This window comes from Aulonocara sp. 'chitande type north' Nkhata Bay, linkage group LG7 (genome assembly GCF_057382095.1).
Source record: "Aulonocara sp. 'chitande type north' Nkhata Bay isolate Kocher_YH1m ecotype deep benthic linkage group LG7, A_spYH_male_GT1.1, whole genome shotgun sequence".
In the NCBI taxonomy this organism is placed as follows: Eukaryota; Metazoa; Chordata; class Actinopteri; order Cichliformes; family Cichlidae; genus Aulonocara; species Aulonocara sp. 'chitande type north' Nkhata Bay.
The window spans coordinates 31,359,160-31,376,711 of record NC_141350.1 but is presented as its reverse complement, the minus strand read 5'-3'; the positions used below and the strand labels follow the sequence as shown (position 1 = coordinate 31,376,711).

Here is a 17,552-nt window from a genome sequence, read left to right as displayed (position 1 = left end):
CCAGGGATATTGAGGACCTAATGACAGAGTGCTTTTCAATATATTTTACATTAAAAAAAGCTTCATCTCTTTGACCTTGTGAAACCGGATGGACGGCATCATATCATCATAATACTCTAATTGAACCACAAAAAGCAGAGTACAGAAAATTAGCAGCAAACTGATGACCCAGTTAAATAATAAGTACTTGAGTCTCTTTATTTTTATCCATCTATCCATCCATCCATTCCTTTTCCTTCCTTTATCAGTCCAAATTAAGTCTTATATATTAATTTTGGAATTACAGCCAAAAACTATAAAAAGAACTGGATTCATAACTTTAGTCAGGTCATCAGAGACTTGCTGGATCTTAAGAGAGATTATTATTGCAGTGAACAGCAATTCTAACTTTTTCCCCTTACCTTCTTCCACATTGGGGTATTTGGGATGATTACCTCTAAATTATGCATGCATACTGTGTTTTTAACTGACTATACTTGGTGTTGTGTGTACAGGCAAAAAATATGATGAGATTAATTAAATTAGAAAGAAATGTAATACATCAACAGCTTAACAGGAGAAGTGTTTTCTTCAGTGCAGTGCTGGGAAAAATTGTAGAACTTCACAGCTGTGTTAAGATCCCTCTAACATTGTTGTTTACACCTTTTTCAGCTGCTCCTGGGCTTCTCTCTAGCTCTCTCCCTCTCTTTCTCTCTTACTGATAGATCCATTCTCGTCTCTCTCCATGTGCAGATGAATTGATCCAACTGCTGTCACTTGGCCTGTTGATTAATTGCACTCTTTACCCGTGTTTCAGGTTTGAGATGAGACATTGAGAGAGGGGAGCAAGCGAGGGTGTTTTGATGAAGAACAGCCTGAAAACACTAAGTGCAGCGAGAGAATTGAGCAAGTTGGTGCGATAAATGGAGTTCAGGAACTCCATTATGACTGTGATTACAGCTCTGTATGATAAAATGCATCAGAATAGAGCTAGCAGAGAGACAGGCAGCTGCTGTTCTTTCAGTAACACAGGGTCATTAGACACTCGAGAGAAAGAGCAACGCCACTCATGAAAAATACACAATAAAGAGAAATTGATGCAAGTGCAATTGTGATGACGAATTAGACATATTAAAGGTTCTCGTGTTTAGGTGCAGTACTTGCTCATAGTTAGTGTTCCTGCTGGCCCAGATCCTAAAAGTGAGACTGTATGTATGAGCCTGTCATGACTCATATGTCACATGTGTTGTACTTCAACTTGGGCCTCAGTGGCATGGGCCTTCACAAGCCACTGGCAGGTTATCGACTGCCAGGAGAAAAATGTCTTTCCCAACCATTTGGCTAGTGCTGGAGGTTTGCTGTGTCACCAGGTTAAATCAATTGCAAAGGGGTGCCAAACCACAAAAATCTTTGCAATTGCTCTGATTGCTAACCGATTGGCATGGTTGTCCATAGTTTATATGATGTCTGCAAATACTTGTTAACTATTAGCTGGGCAGCAGTAAACCTTGAAAAATTGTGACAATGGAAACTAAAACTAATCACCTTCAAAGTCAAAGTTTTCTTACTGCTGCACCCAACCCATTTTAAAAAACATAACTATTATTTTGAAGGCAAACATTCTCTATATCCAGTTATTGTTGAACTTCAGACTCTCTGGATTGTGTAACCATGAACCCAGCCTTTTGTTTTATGTAACCCATTATTTGTTGCACATTTGGATCTTCATATCTGAACCTGGAGAGTCACAGCATTTTCAGCTGAGCTTTTTCAACAATAAGAAGGAGATTCAGCAGCAACTGTGAAAATTTTAGACCAGCACAGACATCATCATGAGGAGTGTGTTTGTTTTCTTGCTTTTAATGACTGTGGCAAGCGTTAAATCTTCGAGCGCTGTGACTGGGCCCATAAGCTGAAGGCAAGCAGGATGGACGGCTATTGTGGTGTCAGCCTGGCTGACTGTGAGTACCAGCCTTTTAATTTAAGAACAAGCAAGATGACATGACGCTTAATGTCTAAGTCACCAGTGACCCATATGGTAGAGTCCTTTCTACCAGTGGAATGGTATGGCTAATGTATGGTTCATATCTACCCATTTATATGGGTATTTGGCACAAGTAATTGGAGATTATAAGGCCAACCATGTAAGAGAGCTGGTTTAAAAGCAAAAATCTTTTTTGTTTTTGAAACTATGCTTGTTTAGGCGGGTAAATGCAACCATAGGTCTATCCCGGAGTGGTTCTCTGGCACCAGTAAGATCACAGTTCATGTCATCTGTGGTGCTGGTTGTCATGAAGTCAGCTTGAAAGAAAATACAACAGCAACTATTTCTAAGTTTCTGATAAGACCCTAAAGAGAAATGTCTCACTTTTGCAATCCAAGTTTGCTTATTTAGATTAAATGCTTCATCAATCCTTACATGCTTCTCACAGCTTTCTCCTCTCTTAACCATTAACTTTGATGCCAGCTCTTTCCTTTTTTTTATTCTCAGTTGAATTTCTATTCTACTGCTTTTCACAGAGTTAACATCAGAGTTATAGATATATATCAGAGCTCAGGTAGAGGCAGGAGTCATACAGAGGAAGGTTGCTTCATTACACATTACTCCACTCTGTAAACTTGCAGTCTGTGTTACAGCTGACCTGTATGGCGTGCAGAATAATACACAGTAAAGGTCAAATCCAGAGCCATCCACATACTGAACTTTCATAGTAACTGTGTCACTGTCACGACCTGCGGGGTCGGCAAGGCACTGATCAGCAATCTCTCTCCCCCTCCCCTGTTTTGCCGGGGCGGAACTCATGGCGGGTTCACGCCCTCGGCCCACACCCTCCCAGATCATGCACACCTGGGCCTCATCAGACCAGCTGGTATATCAGAAGGAGGAGATCAGCTGTTCAACGCTGGATTGTTGTGAAGACTCCTGTCAGTACACGTCGAGCCCTAGTTTCCCACACTTCCGCCTCAGAAAGTAACACTTGTCTCTCTGTTCTAGATTCCCCGGACTCGTCCCCGTGTTTCCCCGTGTGGAGCGTGTAAGAGGTGGCTGGTCACTAGCGGAGAGAGGATGGCGTGAGCGTGTGTGTGATCCCTTTGTTTTCCCTGGAGCCCTGGAACCCGTCCTCGCACATCTTGTATATAGCACTGTCCTCGCACTGCCTGTAAATACACTTGGTGAAGATTTTTGTGAATAAACTGTCTCTGTTACAACACACTCCGGAGTCCTGCGAGTGGATCCTCAGAGCAACCCGTGACAGTCACGTACATAAATGCACAAATTGCTCTTTTTTTCCTGTATGCTATACATTGCTATGAGTGTGTGTGTGAGAGAGAGAGACCGAGTACGTGAGTTGGGGTGGCTGGTTCTTGCTTTTGGCATCTGTGTGATCTGAGATGGTGACCCTGACCCTTTATTTTGGAACAATGAATAGTTTTTGATAGGGCTGGGTATCGTCACTGATTTCTAGAATCGATTCGATTCCGATTCACAAGGTCCTGAATCGATTTGATCCACGATTCGATTCAATTCGATTTGAATCTGGGAAATTTTGCCTCAGACAGTCAGAAATATTATAATTCAGATCAGTACATTTACATATTTTTGTATCTATAAAAAGGAAGCTGACACTTTCCAGACTTTATCAAAGGTGTGAGCATCACAGCAGATGTCTTTGTGTCAAAGTAGCTGAAGATAAAACACAGAAAAGCATGAAGGTGATTTTCCTGGCCTGGGATTTTATAAAAATATTCTGCAGCACATCAAAAACGAAAGAAAACCATTAATCAATTTATGAACGTTAACTCTGAAGTTACAGAGGTTTTATTAGAGACACAGCTAAGCGTTTTGCATTTTGTATAATTTTAAAAAGTTTAAATTTGTTCAGAAGCCTATTGAATGGCAGAAATTAGGTTTTCTTTTTGGAAGTGAGTAAAAGGAAAAAAAAACATCGGCCGACAGCGTTGTAAACACCATAGGCTTGTGCGTAACAAGCAAGCGAATAATGCAGAAAACAGATTTCGGGGATAGACAGGAAACTGTTCTTGAAGTACACTGAGAAAGAGAGAGAGAGAGAGAGAGAGCTGTGCATGAAGTGTGATTTTATTGTGGTGGAAGCAAAACAGCAAAAGTCAGAGGGAGTCCATGACGATGTTTATGTGAAGCTTAGTTTGGATCTTCTTTTGCTGCTGGTTCGGTCAATATTGTTTGGAGAGAGATAAAACTAACAGCTTTATAATCAGCGCAAAAAGGGCGTAAACACAAAGCGTGGACCCGCCGAAACATCAGAATCAGCGAGCTGTCGGCTTTCAGCCCCGACCGTGTCCGTGCCGTCGGGTGAGAAAGCCACATCTCACCGATTCTGATCCGCGGTCCGTGCTTTGTGTTTACGTCTTTGTGCAGAAGCCGTGTACCTGCTCTCATTTACTGTTTAAAATGTTTGGTGGTTCTCAAAATTTTGAGACGTTTCACCTGAGATTCTGGAATTTTGGGCAAAATACATTTATATAAAAAAATCGATTCAGGATTTTAATGAATCAATATCACGTTATCCAAGCCAGAATCGATTTTAATCGATGAATCGATTATTAAAACCCACCCCTAGTTTTTGATGTATGTCAGCTAAGAATGTGTTTAAAACAAATGTTACATACTCTGATTGTCTATGCTTAGGGTTATTCACAGATGAAAAAAAAAGAAATCAGAGGGTTAAAATATGACAAGAAGGGACCCTAACCAAGTGTCAGTATTTGAAAAGTGGTTAGTTGAGGACAGTGTTGGGAAAGTTACTTTTAAAATGTATTTCATTACAGAATACAGAATACATGCCCCAAAATGTATTTTGTAACGTATTCCGTTGTGTTACTCAATGAGAGTAACGTATTCTGAACTCTTTGGATTACTTAATATATTATCATGCTTTTTACAACTACATGATTGTACTATTGCTGTGTGATTTATTACTATTACTGAAGGTCTGCGGCTCCTAACCGTAGTAAAGGGACCTCTGACTAATACGTCAGTTTTACTTTGTTGTCTGGGTCAACTTTGCTAGCGAGACACAGAGAGAGGTGTTGAAAGGCTGCTCCAACGTAAATTATTGTTTTGGAGGAAAACACGAACACAGCGTACAGTCGAGTCTTAATAGCTTAATAGCTTACTTACAAGCTATTACTGGGCTCGTCAGGCACTCTTCTTGGCTGCAGTGGTTATTATTATATTTACATGCTTCCAGCTCCCATTTCTGCTCGATGACAGCTCGTACTTTTCCACTCTCCTTTTTCTCCCTCCTCACGCTCACAGACACATAACGGGTATGGCGGTCCGTTCTCCCTGCAGCACGGACTACACTGCCCATGAGGTTACATTCTTTAGGGCGATGCCTGTAACACTCTGCCTATTAGCTCAGCACAACAACAACAACAAAAAGGCGCTCTCTCACCCAGGAAGCACAGTCGCAGAGAGAGTGCGTCATCTTGTAACCATGGCAACTGTAACGCTGCCGCCTGGAACAACAGAACATAGCTATCAAACAGAACCCAAACAGGCCTGACCCGTGGCAATATGAAACAGGAAAATACCGCCGTGTAATCCATTTATTCCAACAAAGTAACTGTATTCTAAATACCACCTTTTTAAACGGTAACTGTAACAGAATACAGTTACTCATATTTTGTATTTTAAATACGTAACGGCGGTACATGTATTCCGTTACTCCCCAACACTGGTTGAGGATGTGTGGGTTGACACTTAAAATTTAGCTTTCGGGGATCTGCACGTCCATCTCTTCTTTTCAGTCTGCAAGGATTAGCCTGACCAGTCAAACTATAACACAAAGGCAACAACTGTAACTCTGATGGATCCACTGACTTCAGCATCTTTCATATAATTAGCCGCTAGTGGTGAAATGACCACAGCATTCATTCAGCAAATGGATGCAACATCGACGGCAACGGTCAGTGATGAAACTCGATTTATTCAGTTAAACAAACTGAGGTTTTCATTGGACTGAATTTTTGGTCTGGACTTAGGGTTGCCTGGCACAATCGCTGACAGAGCCAGGATCTCAGATCCTATTTGTCTGAATATGATGTTTGAGCAACACATACAAACAGGACACTATCATCTACAGGCACGTGCTGGGGGGGGGGGGGGCAGTAGGGGCTTGAGCACCAGCCCCAAGTTTCCTTTTCTGGGGTTTGATCAACATATTCCATAAAAAATGCTGGCACCATGATATGTATGGAATGCCAGGACTGCCATAATGAATTAATTAAATACACCATTAAATAATTAATTAAATGTGTCAATAATTTATTAAAATTGGAATTAATTAATTAAATAAATAGTTATGACACATGTAATTAATTAATTATTGACACATTTAATTAATTATTTATGTATTTCACATTTTAATTAATTATTGACACATTTAATTAATTAATTATTGACACATTTAATTAATTATTTATGTATTTCACATTTTAATTAATTATTGACACATTTAATTAATTATTTAATGATATATTTATTTATTTCATTTTGGCAGTCCTGGCGCCTGGCTCTCATCATGAAATAATTTTATCTGTCAGCCTCACCCATCAAACTCAGGGGGCGGGGTTAACGCTGCCCATGCAGCTTCTCTAACATTTGATTGGTTGCCGTGCAAAGTAAGTCAAAACAGGTCGATCCTAGATAATCGATTGCTTGTGTAGACTTGGGGCAGCCAGGTATCCCAGAATGCATTTCAAATCACAGGCAGCAATGGTGGTGGTGTAGTTTTAAAATACCCCGTTTTTCTGTCACCAGCTACACTTTTAACAGTGTTTTAGCCGCGAATGTCGCGACGTATGTCTGGTCAGGTTGTCAACATAGAACATGTTTGCAAAAGTGCTCAGATGTTTTCAGAGATTTCACTAGCTCTGCTAACAATTAGCATGCAGAGTGCACCGAGGGGGTACATTAACCGGTTTGTTTACATATTCCACTCTCCGTGTTCCACATGTTGCATTCGCAGATTCTCATTTTCACCGAACGATCGTCTCTTTCCGCCTGGTCTTGTGTCTCTGTGCTTCTGTAACATAAAGAACGAGCTGACATTTTTCTCACGAAACCAGCGATCAGCTCAACAGACCGTCAGTTTACCTGCATGCATCCTCCTCCTCATCTGTCAGCTGTTTAACACCTGCTGCTAATTCAAGAAACACGCCTACGTTACCTGATGATAGTCACAGTTTAACTGGGCAGCCGGTGCTCGATATAAAGCAATGTCAGCGCAATTTTCTGCACAAGATAAGTAAATATAGTGTTTTCCCCGAGCGCAGAGCTGCTGGAGCTTGTTTCCTTACAGAGCACTTTATAGGCGAACCAGCTTCATCAGCGGCTGATGTCCAATCACCTGCACACAGCTTTGAAACCTCAGCTGAGTTTTAGCTCTCAGTGGTTAAACGCTGGACTTCATTCACTCAGGTTCTGTCTGTCGGGTCACGTTTACTTCGCTGTTTTATTTACAACTGAGCAAATCGGTTTGGCTGAGGTTAAAGTTACGTTTCATAACTGCATAGTTTCACAGACGTTTAATGGTTCACTGGCACATGTGTGAGACTGAACTATTCGCTTTTCTTTATCTGGTGTGTTTTGGATTTAACTGTGAATTTTGAGATTAAACTGACTTTTAAAATGTTTTTATACAAAGAGGAAAGAGAAGGCGCATTTCCACCGAGAGGAGCAGAGTTTGCAAAAGCATGTTCATCATGAAGTCTGCAACCTGGACAGAAATATTATATCATCTGTTTTTTAATAGTTATTCAACTGTATTCTAAGCACCAGCTGTCTGTTAGAATGTGATTTTTTTTTTCTCTCTGTTGGCAGAGGTATAAAAAATGCGCAGGAAAATCTGACGTGCATGGCGAACTTCACCGACGATATTTAGGGAGGAATAAACACACATCAAACATAAATGAACCATTTTTTTGCTTTTTCGGTCATGTTATGTTTACCTGTCAAAGGCTTGTTACAAACTATGAAACACATCGTGCAGACTTCTGGATGTTAGAAGAAAACTAATACTGCTCATGAATGAGACTAAAGGCAGGAAGGTGTCCTTTAAAACTAAACATGTTAATAGGACCTCCCTATTTATATCATAGTTTATGATATAGCACGTGTATTTCAGTAATAGCCTGCTGATTTCAGTGTAGTGGTGAACAGTCGCACAGCTCACGTAGGCGTTATCTGTGATACTCCTTAACTATAATTTATCCAAGTTAACTTCAGTTAACCATTCAGACAGTTCTTTTGCAATGAAAAACATAAACACCCATGCTGCCGGTAGGTTTCCTCAGTGCCAGCTGTTAATATTATAGCTGCTTATGCAGTAACCATGGTAACCACGGACTCTGAGCGGCTGGATCGACGGAGGTCAGACAACAATTTTACATGTATGATCTTAAAACAGGACACAGCCACTATACGTGCTGGCCTCATATCAAATGTGAAGGCAGACTGAGTCTATGTTTGACGTTTGTTCTTATCTAATCTTCCTTTTCAAACATTTAAACAGCAGCGAGTCTGCAGCTGAGGGAATACAAACTCAAATTGTCGGAACAGGTTTGCTCGTTTCTTGGATTCATTTGGTGATTTATTAAATGTATAACTGTTATTCTAATCTGCTGCTGAGTCTCTTACACTTTTCTTTATGCTGTATATTTTCATGTCTCTGGAATAGTTGGCAGTTAGATAGTCAGCTGGGAAACTCTGTGTTAACTCATGGAGCTGAGGATATCGTGGATATGCTGACCTCGCTGCGTGGTGTACAGAGCGAGGTCAGCATGATTAATATTCACAATAAGAATATTAGCCAAACATCATGAAGTCTGTATGTGTTTCATAGTGTCGAACAACCTTTGTACAGTTAAAGCCAGCAGTTACTACATGACGGAAACACCAACGTTATCTCTTTTATGTGTTTATACTGTTACGTCTGGTTCGGTTTGGGTAAGACGGAAAAACAGCCGAGTCCGTGTAGGTGACAAACATAGTGATTTTATTGCACACTTCTAAGACAGAAGCATGGGAAGACAAGCGTACAGCCACAGATCTCCAAAGAGTGGACCGCTCCCCATCCTTATATAACCCATGATCCCATGATGACGCAACACAGTCAGACCTTACTGGAAATGATAACAGTTTTGGGCCTGTTCAGAGAGTTTACCTAATATGGACATCAACTGCTAGTTGTTAGAGAAAACAAGTGTGTATTACATTCGTGCCTTTTGTGAAAGTATATCTGTCAGAAAACTGTCCTCAGACAACCCTCCTATTCTTACTAAGGGTGTGTGTACACATTCATGTGTTGTATAAGAGCGTGCATGTACTTTCAAGGCCTGTGTACGTGCAGAACGGAACATGGAACCAAGGCAGGGTCCAGCAGGCCCCACAGGCTTCTGAGTAATTACAGAACTGTGAAACAGCTTTAAGCAAATAACATGAATAGTACAGAACAACAATAGACTGATTAGAGTACTGATAATCTGTGTAGATTAATGTTAACCTAGATATGGTTCAAAGATTATTCTGTCAACTGGTTCAACAATGGTAAATGATTAATGATTGATACTTCTGATTATAACTGTGATCATAAGAATACAAAATAAAATATCTCCTGGTCACATTCCTCCTCTTTGGGCTGGCTTGCCAGCCCAACTCACACCAGGATTTATTTCCAAACCAAACAAACACGTTATGACACTTATCAATCCCAACGCCTCCGTTGTTTTCCAATTTTCCCACAACCCAGCTGTTCTTTTAGCTTCAGACTCGAGTTTCAGCCTGACACGCTTCAGGCCCCTTTACCACCTCCTCTTGGAGTGAAGAAACGCCCTCGGATTCTTCTTTCTTCGACTTCCGGGGTTAGACCACCCTTCAGTCGCTACACAGATCTGTGTGTTTGTTGTCCGTTGTGACCGCCGTGTCCCCCTTTTTGCCAAAAGCCTCTCGAACCACGTTGGTCTCTGGTGTTCCTAGGTTTCGCCAACCCCTTCCTGGTTATCGCTTGTGGTTATGGGATCCATCTTATCAAGGAGCCCCAAGGCCATGACACTTGACCCCAGTTGCTGTGAAGGGTCCCCATATCTCCGTGTCCCCGTCTGGTGTCTGTTCCCTTCTCTGCAAGAGACAGAAAGCCAACACCTCTCCTGCGCTGGCTCTCCTAACCTAATGTTGTTGACTTTGTTTATTCCAATCCTATGCCATGCTTATGTGTGTAAGCGTGCATGCATTTAACCCTCTGCACGTGAAGTCAATAGCTCCAATATATCAATCCGATCCGTTGTCGGATGAAGCTTTTGACCTTCCCAGACTACGTGCCAGCTCCTTATAAGCACATTTGCAAGGTGTGTATAAAAACGAACAACAGACCTCAAACAAATTGGGCATTCTCAATTCTAACATGAGTGTAGTACTCAGTTTCTGATCATCTAATTATGCTTCTCACTCGTTCCCTAAATTGTCTAGAAACCTTTAATTTTGCCATACCTAAATTATTAAAACACAGACCAAATGATAGACCCCCTATATAGCTTTTGGCCTTTATGAGCACACTTCAATAATGAGCAACAACCTGCAATCTGTACCAAAAAATCTTCATGGTCCCACCTGCAATTAAAGATCAGATGCATTTTATACCTGTTTTAATTCCTCCTTATATAGAACCTCCTCAGTTTCAGGTTAGTAGCGATTAGTCTCAATCAATCGTTCTAGTTGTATTTTGCAATTCAGCTAAAAAGCAAACCTGTTAAAGTAAACAGCTTATTTACAACCACCTGCAAATCATAAGAGTAATAAACGGTTCAGCACAACAGACAAGTATCATGTTCAGGTTTCCCCAATCATTAAACCACTATTATTGCCAGAATTTGCTTTATTCACCCTTTGGGCAATGTTATTCCAAGAGAGAGAGCCCCTAATGGCCAGTTAGTGGGCTCTAGGTCAAACTGTCCCCAAATTTGTTATTTGTTATTATTACTTGTTTTCATGTCACTTGTCTGTTTTCTACTGCACCCTTCTCACCAAAGCAAAGCAAACATTAGCAGCACATTGACCGTAGTCAGGCATCCTCATTCCATAGGTGCTATAAAACATTTCCTGTAAAAGAATCACAGTTTTCAAGACAGGGTGTGTCTCCCCCAACACTCTCACCAGAATACAGTGTAATAGCATCCCCCACTCCTAACCCATAAACACCGTTTCTTCACACATCCGCCCAGAAATCCTGTAATAGAAAAACATTAAAACTGTAACCCTGTAGGGAAGAAAATGTAAATGGTAACGCTGCGCAGTTACCTCTGTAAGCAACACAAGACACAAAAATGGCATTTACAGGTTCACTCATCCTCGAATATTTTGTCATCCTTCTACTCCTGTAAAAAGAAACACACATAAATTCATCCACCCTTTTATCCTATCTAGGTGGAGGTGGTTAACCTTGAGTCATGGTCAAGTCTGGTCATTTTTTACCAGTCAGTCCGTTTGTTTTTATTTCCAGTCTTTCATCCATTCATCCATTCTTTCTTTCTTTGCTGATAGTGAAACCTGTCGTCGCATTTAGTTTCCACACTCAGCAAAATGACGTCATCTCAAAAAGAAAACAAGAACTTGAGTTTGGATTACCTCGCTGAATCCTTTTTTAAACAGGGACTCTCGTTTCTAATTGTCCCCACAAGTGTTTCCTCCAGAACCCATTTCAATGCGGAGAAACTCACTTACAACAATTTTCTCGCCGACGTGTAATGCTTGTAATTTCCGTTGTGCAGATCTGCTTAAAGAAAAGATTCACAAACAAAAATCAGTGCACTGTTCAAAATATAAAACAAAATAAAATGAAAAATAACAAAAACAAAATGCAGACGCCCGGGTCTTAGGACTTGTCACTGAATATCCCTCCCATCAATAAAAATACCAAACCTAAACCTACACAGAGTCAAATCAACACCACTGCAACCTTTTCATATTCATAAACCTATATGTTTTGCGTTCGTGAAACAAAATTGAACCATTAAGTAATTTGAGCTCTTGAAATGTTTTAATTCTCTTAATTCTGCCAGTTTATTTCAACACTTATTCAATGACTTTTATTCAACTGCTACTTGGTCACTCGAATTTTACCTGTGTACCTCACAATACACAGGTCACGCTGATTACTGAACAAAAACCCAAAGATCAGATGTTAAACAGATTTATTTGCTCTCTCCTCCTTAAACATGTTTTTAATGTTATAATTCAGAATTGGCGACTGAAACACGTAGGACACATAAGAACTTCAGGAAATAAAACACCGATAAATATAACCTCAGTAAAAGAAGTCAGCGGGGGTTACTACAGCTGTGTACCGGGGCCTGCGCTTTGTCGGTGGGATTGCTTGCGAGGCGAGCGGGTCTATCCCACGCTTTGCCGTGAGACTGGGCAGACATCTCCGAAATCATCGAAACACTTTTGCAAAGAGGCTGTATCTTGACAAACCGACCAGACACATGAAGATTAAACCACTACATTCTCGGCTAAAAAAAATATTAAAACGGTATTTGGTGACACACAAACAGGGTTTTTCAAAGTTCAGTTCTGTTAGTTTCCACATGCCGGTTGTTGTGTGCTAGAAACAATGGCCACCAGGCCAAAGCAATGGTTTTGACTCGATCAGCGTTAACCCCGCCCCCTGAGTTTGATGGGTGAGGCTGACAGATAAAATTATTTCAAGATGAGAGCCAGGCGCCATGACTGCCAAAATGAAATAAATAAATATATCATTAAATAATTAATTAAATGTGTCAATAATTAATTAAAATGTGAAATACATAAATAATTAAATGTGTCAATAATTAATTAATTAAATGTGTCAATAATTAATTAAAATGTGAAATACATAAATAATTAATTAAATGTGTCAATAATTAATTAATTACATGTGTCATAACTATTTATTTAATTAATTAATTCCAATTTTAATAAATTATTGCCACATTTAATTAATTCAATTTCAATTTCAATTTCTTTATTTATTTGTCACATGTAGTTATAGCTAGTACAACATACAGTGAAATGTTTTTTTCTGGCTAAAAAATACTCCCCCCGACTGTGAGAAACATACTAGAAAAACTTTTACCTAAACTAAGAGAAAAAAAAAAAAAAACAGGAGTAAGAATCATATATAAAAATGTAAAAGTGTATAATATTCTGTATAATATATATAAAAAAGTGTAACAGGTGTAACAGCCATGTGTTTGTGCTTATAAGTATATCCATAATCGTGCAAAGTATTGCACTGTAATGATTTGAAAAACTATAAAAATATACATATTTACATAAGTACAAATGTATATAATATGATAAGATAAGATAAGGTTCAGGAAAGAAGAAAGTAAAGTGCGAATTATGTACTATGTGTGAGATTGTTCAGCCTATGTGCCCCTTCAAACATCTCTGCACGGCCCTGATCATCGACAAAATGTCCCCATCTTTCTCTGCAGCAGATGGAATCATTACAACTGTTTCTCCTTTTAAGGAAACACATTGAAATTAATAATGTTAAACTCAGTTAAAATCTCTACTTTCACTGTTTATTATTTCAAAGATTGAAGAGAGATTTTGATAATTTTCTGTTTTTGTGGTCATTTTAAGGAGCTGATAGATGAATTTAAAATCACTGGTTGAATGTTTAAGGCTACTTTAGGCTTATTGAATCAAACATGATGTTTGTTTGAGGAAAATGTGGTCTCATGTGTTGCAAAAACAAACGGAAAATCGTTCCACAACTCTGGAATCTATCTCAACTTGACCAATATGCTTTGTTTGTCCAGCTGTATTTTTTAAGAATAAATCCACCATTGCTTGCTTTTCCACTTTCACCTAACCGTTCCCTTGTGGGTATTTGGGTGCTCTTATCTAGTTAGACCTTTTTTTAAATACACTTTTCAGAGCTTTGGGATCCTTCTCAGCTGGATCGATATGCTTTGTTTGTCAAGCTCTATTTTTTAACCATATACCCACCATTGCTTGCTTTTCTACTTTGATGCAACCCTTCCCTTATGCTGTCCTTTGGGGACCTCTTATCTGAGCCTGGAAATCAACACCATTTGCAACTAAGCATTTTTGGCTATAAAAAGGGAAGCAGCAGCAGTTGTGGACACATTCGGACAAGGAAAAATACCATCATGAGGAGTCTGTTGGTTTTGCTCTTCTTGGCTGTGGCCAACGCCAAAATCTTCGAGCGCTGTGAATGGGCCCGCACGCTCAAGGCTAATGGCATGGACGGCTACTATGGAATCAGCCTTGCCGACTGTGAGTACCAGCATGTCAGCTTAGGAAAATGCAAGATCATTCTTAACTTGTACATTGTTACCAATGCCATGTTAAGGGTAAGGTCATGGTTACCCATATGTGGAATTTTCACCTACTTGCTTTTTAATAATATTGGTGCGCAGAGAGTCCAACTTACCGATCTATCTTCCAATTTGTGTAACCTTAGTTTTTAAAATCTGTCAAGAATGTGATTCTGACCAAGCATTAATATATGAAAAACAGGTCAATTTTAGTTTACCTGACACTTAGCTTTCAAGTTGTCTATACCTCCAGCTCTTTTTTTCTGTCTGCAGGGGTTTGCCTCACCCGATGGGAGTCAAACTATAACACCATGGCCAAAAACACCAACAATGACGGATCCACCGACTTTGGCATCTTTCAAATTAACAGCTACTGGTGGTGCAATGACTACATCATCAACTCGCATAACGGATGCAACATGAACTGCAGTGGTCAGTCATGAGCCTCAATAGGTTTTTAGCTCAGGTCCTCTTGCTGTCTGAGTGATGGCAATCTTTAACCTTGTGAGGTGTTAGTCATCATAGGTCCTAACACTTACCTTATACTTTAAAGAAAAGCTAAATAAATTATTTTGGGGGGAATCAGAATAGTTTCTGATGGGTGTTTCCTGACTGCCAAGGATTAGGAGAACTTGGGAAATTTAATAAAACAAATATTACATTTTCTGCTTGTCTGCATGAGTTAAAGTTGAAAGGGTTTAGGGTTGGGGACCCCATCAATGATGACTTAGACCTAGGGCTGGTCATCACTGATTTCTATAACTGATTAAATTCCAATTCGCAAGGTCCTGATTCGATTCAATCCCCAATTCGATTCAGTTTTGACTCAGTCAGAAATATTATAATTATGATCATTTATCAGTACATATCCATATTGTATATCTATGTATAAAAACAAAGCTGACACTTGTTAGACTTCATTAGAGGTGTAAGCATCACACCAGATGATATCTGAGCATAAAACACAGAAAAACATGAAGAAGATTTTCCTGGCCTGGCTTCTTATAGCAGATAAACCTTAAAAATATTCTGCAACTGATCAAAAACTAAAGAAAACCATGAATAAACATATGAACATTACCTGATGATGCTGAAATGAAGCAGAACAAAGTTACAGAGGTTTTATTAGAGACACAGCTAAGCATTTTGCAATTTGACATAGTTTGTAAAAGTTTAAATTTATTCTATATTGAACATCATACCGGTTTGTAATAAGCGACTCATGCAGAAAGTAGAGCTTTTTGATGGTAAATGGTTTCTGAGTACACTGAGAGAGAGAGATTTTTATCATGGTGGAAGCAAAACAGCCAAAGTAAGAGGGGATTAATGACAATGTTTTTCAAACATGAAGCGTAGTTTTGATCTTCTTTTGCTGTTGGTTCAGTGAATTTTGGTCAGAGAGTGACGAAACCTGAAGCTGCAGAATCTGTGAGATGTCAGCTTTCAGCACCCAATGGGGTGTCTGCGTACGTGCCATCGGGTGAACGATCCACACTTTGTGCTTACATCTTTGTGCGCAATCATTTTACCTGTTCTCATTGCCTGTTTTAGCCGTTTGGCAGCTGTTGAAACAGTTTGCTGAGCTTCAACCTAAGATTCTGACATTTCTGGAAAAATACATTTATATTTAAAAATCGATTCAGGATTTAATGAATCAATATTGCATTATTCGAACTAAAATAAACCCACCCCTACATAGACCTCAGTTTATAAGTTGCGTATCTGGTAGTTTTGTGATGCTTTAAAGATCAGGAGGCAGTCAAGACCCAAACAGAACCAAAACTCCAATGGGATGCTCTGTGTATGCTGGCTACAGAAGTAGACACTTTTGTATACCCTCTATCCCTCCAAAAAAACGCTCTTACGTCTCAAATACTTACCTCTGTGCATGGGAAATTACTCTTAGTAAAAAGCAGCATGTTAAGTGCAACATTGGTACTGTCCATGATTGGTCCTTTCTGTCACTTGTATCTGCCTCTATCCTTATAGCAGCAGATACAGGTGGTTATAAACTGCTGCACAGGAGATAAAAAATGTTTACGTTAATACTCTATTGGTCTGCGAATACTGGTCTTAAGACCACTTTTGCTTTGTGTTAATTTTTATTTTAGATTTGAAGTTTACTACTGCTGTTGGAACAGCTGAGGGCTACAGGCTTTTGCCCTGATTTCTTCAACATTGCTTTTACAAGAACAATAACATCGCAATTAAATTAAAATGAGAAGAGTGTACACTTTTCAGAACAGTTTTGCATTCAAGCTAGTTCAACATTGGTTAATTCTTAAATTCTTGACACAGATTATTAGTTATTTAGGTTGAGAATGTAAATGAAACTGTACATGGACATTTCTAAGTTTGGGGTACTCTCCTTAATGGCAGACCAGTGCAGCATTCACAATACTGCAAGAAACTGCTTCAAACCACCTAAAATCCTGTCTCATTATGTCCTAAGTTGACTAAATTTTAATATTGTCATTTGACTCACTTTTTTCTCAGTTTCAGCAATGCCAGCTACAATTTTGATGTTTTACACTTTTGATTTTTACGTTGCTGTCCTTTTTTCCCCATTTTTGGTCACAGCGTTTTTGAGCGATAATGTCAATGCAGCAATCACCTGTGCCAAACGTGTCGTGCGGGATCCTCAAGGGATCAGTGCCTGGTAAGAACGAATCACATAACTGGCAAAAAGTTTCTGACTGACCTCTTACTTGGTTAATCATACTTTTGTCTGGTTTCAGGTATGGCTGGCAATATAACTGTGAGGGTCGTGACCTCAGCTCCTATGTGAGTGGATGTGGTGTTTAGTCAGCCCACGGCAACAGGAGGGTCTCGTTCACATAATAAGATGTCCCCGTCTTCTTCTGTTTCAGTAATTTTTCAAATTAATAAACTGAATTAAAATCACAGCTTTCATTCTTTTCATCTACCTTTTTTAGGATTTAACCCTGAAAGTTATCATCAGTCATGACCCCAACCCTAAAGCATTCAATTGAAATATATAATAATCACGGCGGGATACGCCGGTGTGTTTTGCTGAACGGACCGAAGAGCAGACACTGAGAGAGAAGTTGCAGGTGAAACAAAAAGCGAGCCTTTATTCGGCTGGTGGCAGTTGATTAAGCATGAAAACTATGACACACTATCAAAACACTAGGACAGACTATGGTGGGGATAACAGACGACCTGACAATGACATACAGAAA

The 17,552-nt window shown here is 39.5% G+C and overlaps 1 protein-coding gene and 1 pseudogene across 1 annotated transcript; both read left to right on the top strand.

Moving 5' to 3' along the window:
• The first annotated feature begins 1,801 nt into the window (after nucleotides 1-1,801).
• Nucleotides 1,802-10,080, top strand: LOC147325491 (lysozyme C-like; annotated as a pseudogene).
• Nucleotides 10,081-13,859: 3,779 nt separating this feature from the next.
• Nucleotides 13,860-17,250, top strand: LOC147325490 (lysozyme C-like). Its single transcript, XM_086302459.1, has 4 exons — nucleotides 13,860-14,308; nucleotides 14,623-14,781; nucleotides 16,930-17,008; nucleotides 17,088-17,250. Exons 1-4 carry the CDS (start codon nucleotides 14,056-14,058, stop codon nucleotides 17,152-17,154), a joined length of 558 nt encoding a protein of 185 aa, XP_086158585.1. The 5' UTR covers nucleotides 13,860-14,055; the 3' UTR covers nucleotides 17,155-17,250.
• The last annotated feature ends 302 nt before the right edge of the window (nucleotides 17,251-17,552 follow it).

Coding starts and splice junctions, on each gene's coding strand:
- LOC147325490 (XM_086302459.1), top strand. CDS start 14,056: ATGCTGTCCTTTGGGGACCTCTTATCTGAGCCTGGAAATCAACACCAT. Junction 14,309..14,622: donor TGGAATCAGCCTTGCCGACT/GTGAGTACCAGC, acceptor TTCTGTCTGCAG/GGGTTTGCCTCACCCGATGG. Junction 14,782..16,929: donor ATGCAACATGAACTGCAGTG/GTCAGTCATGAG, acceptor TTTTGGTCACAG/CGTTTTTGAGCGATAATGTC.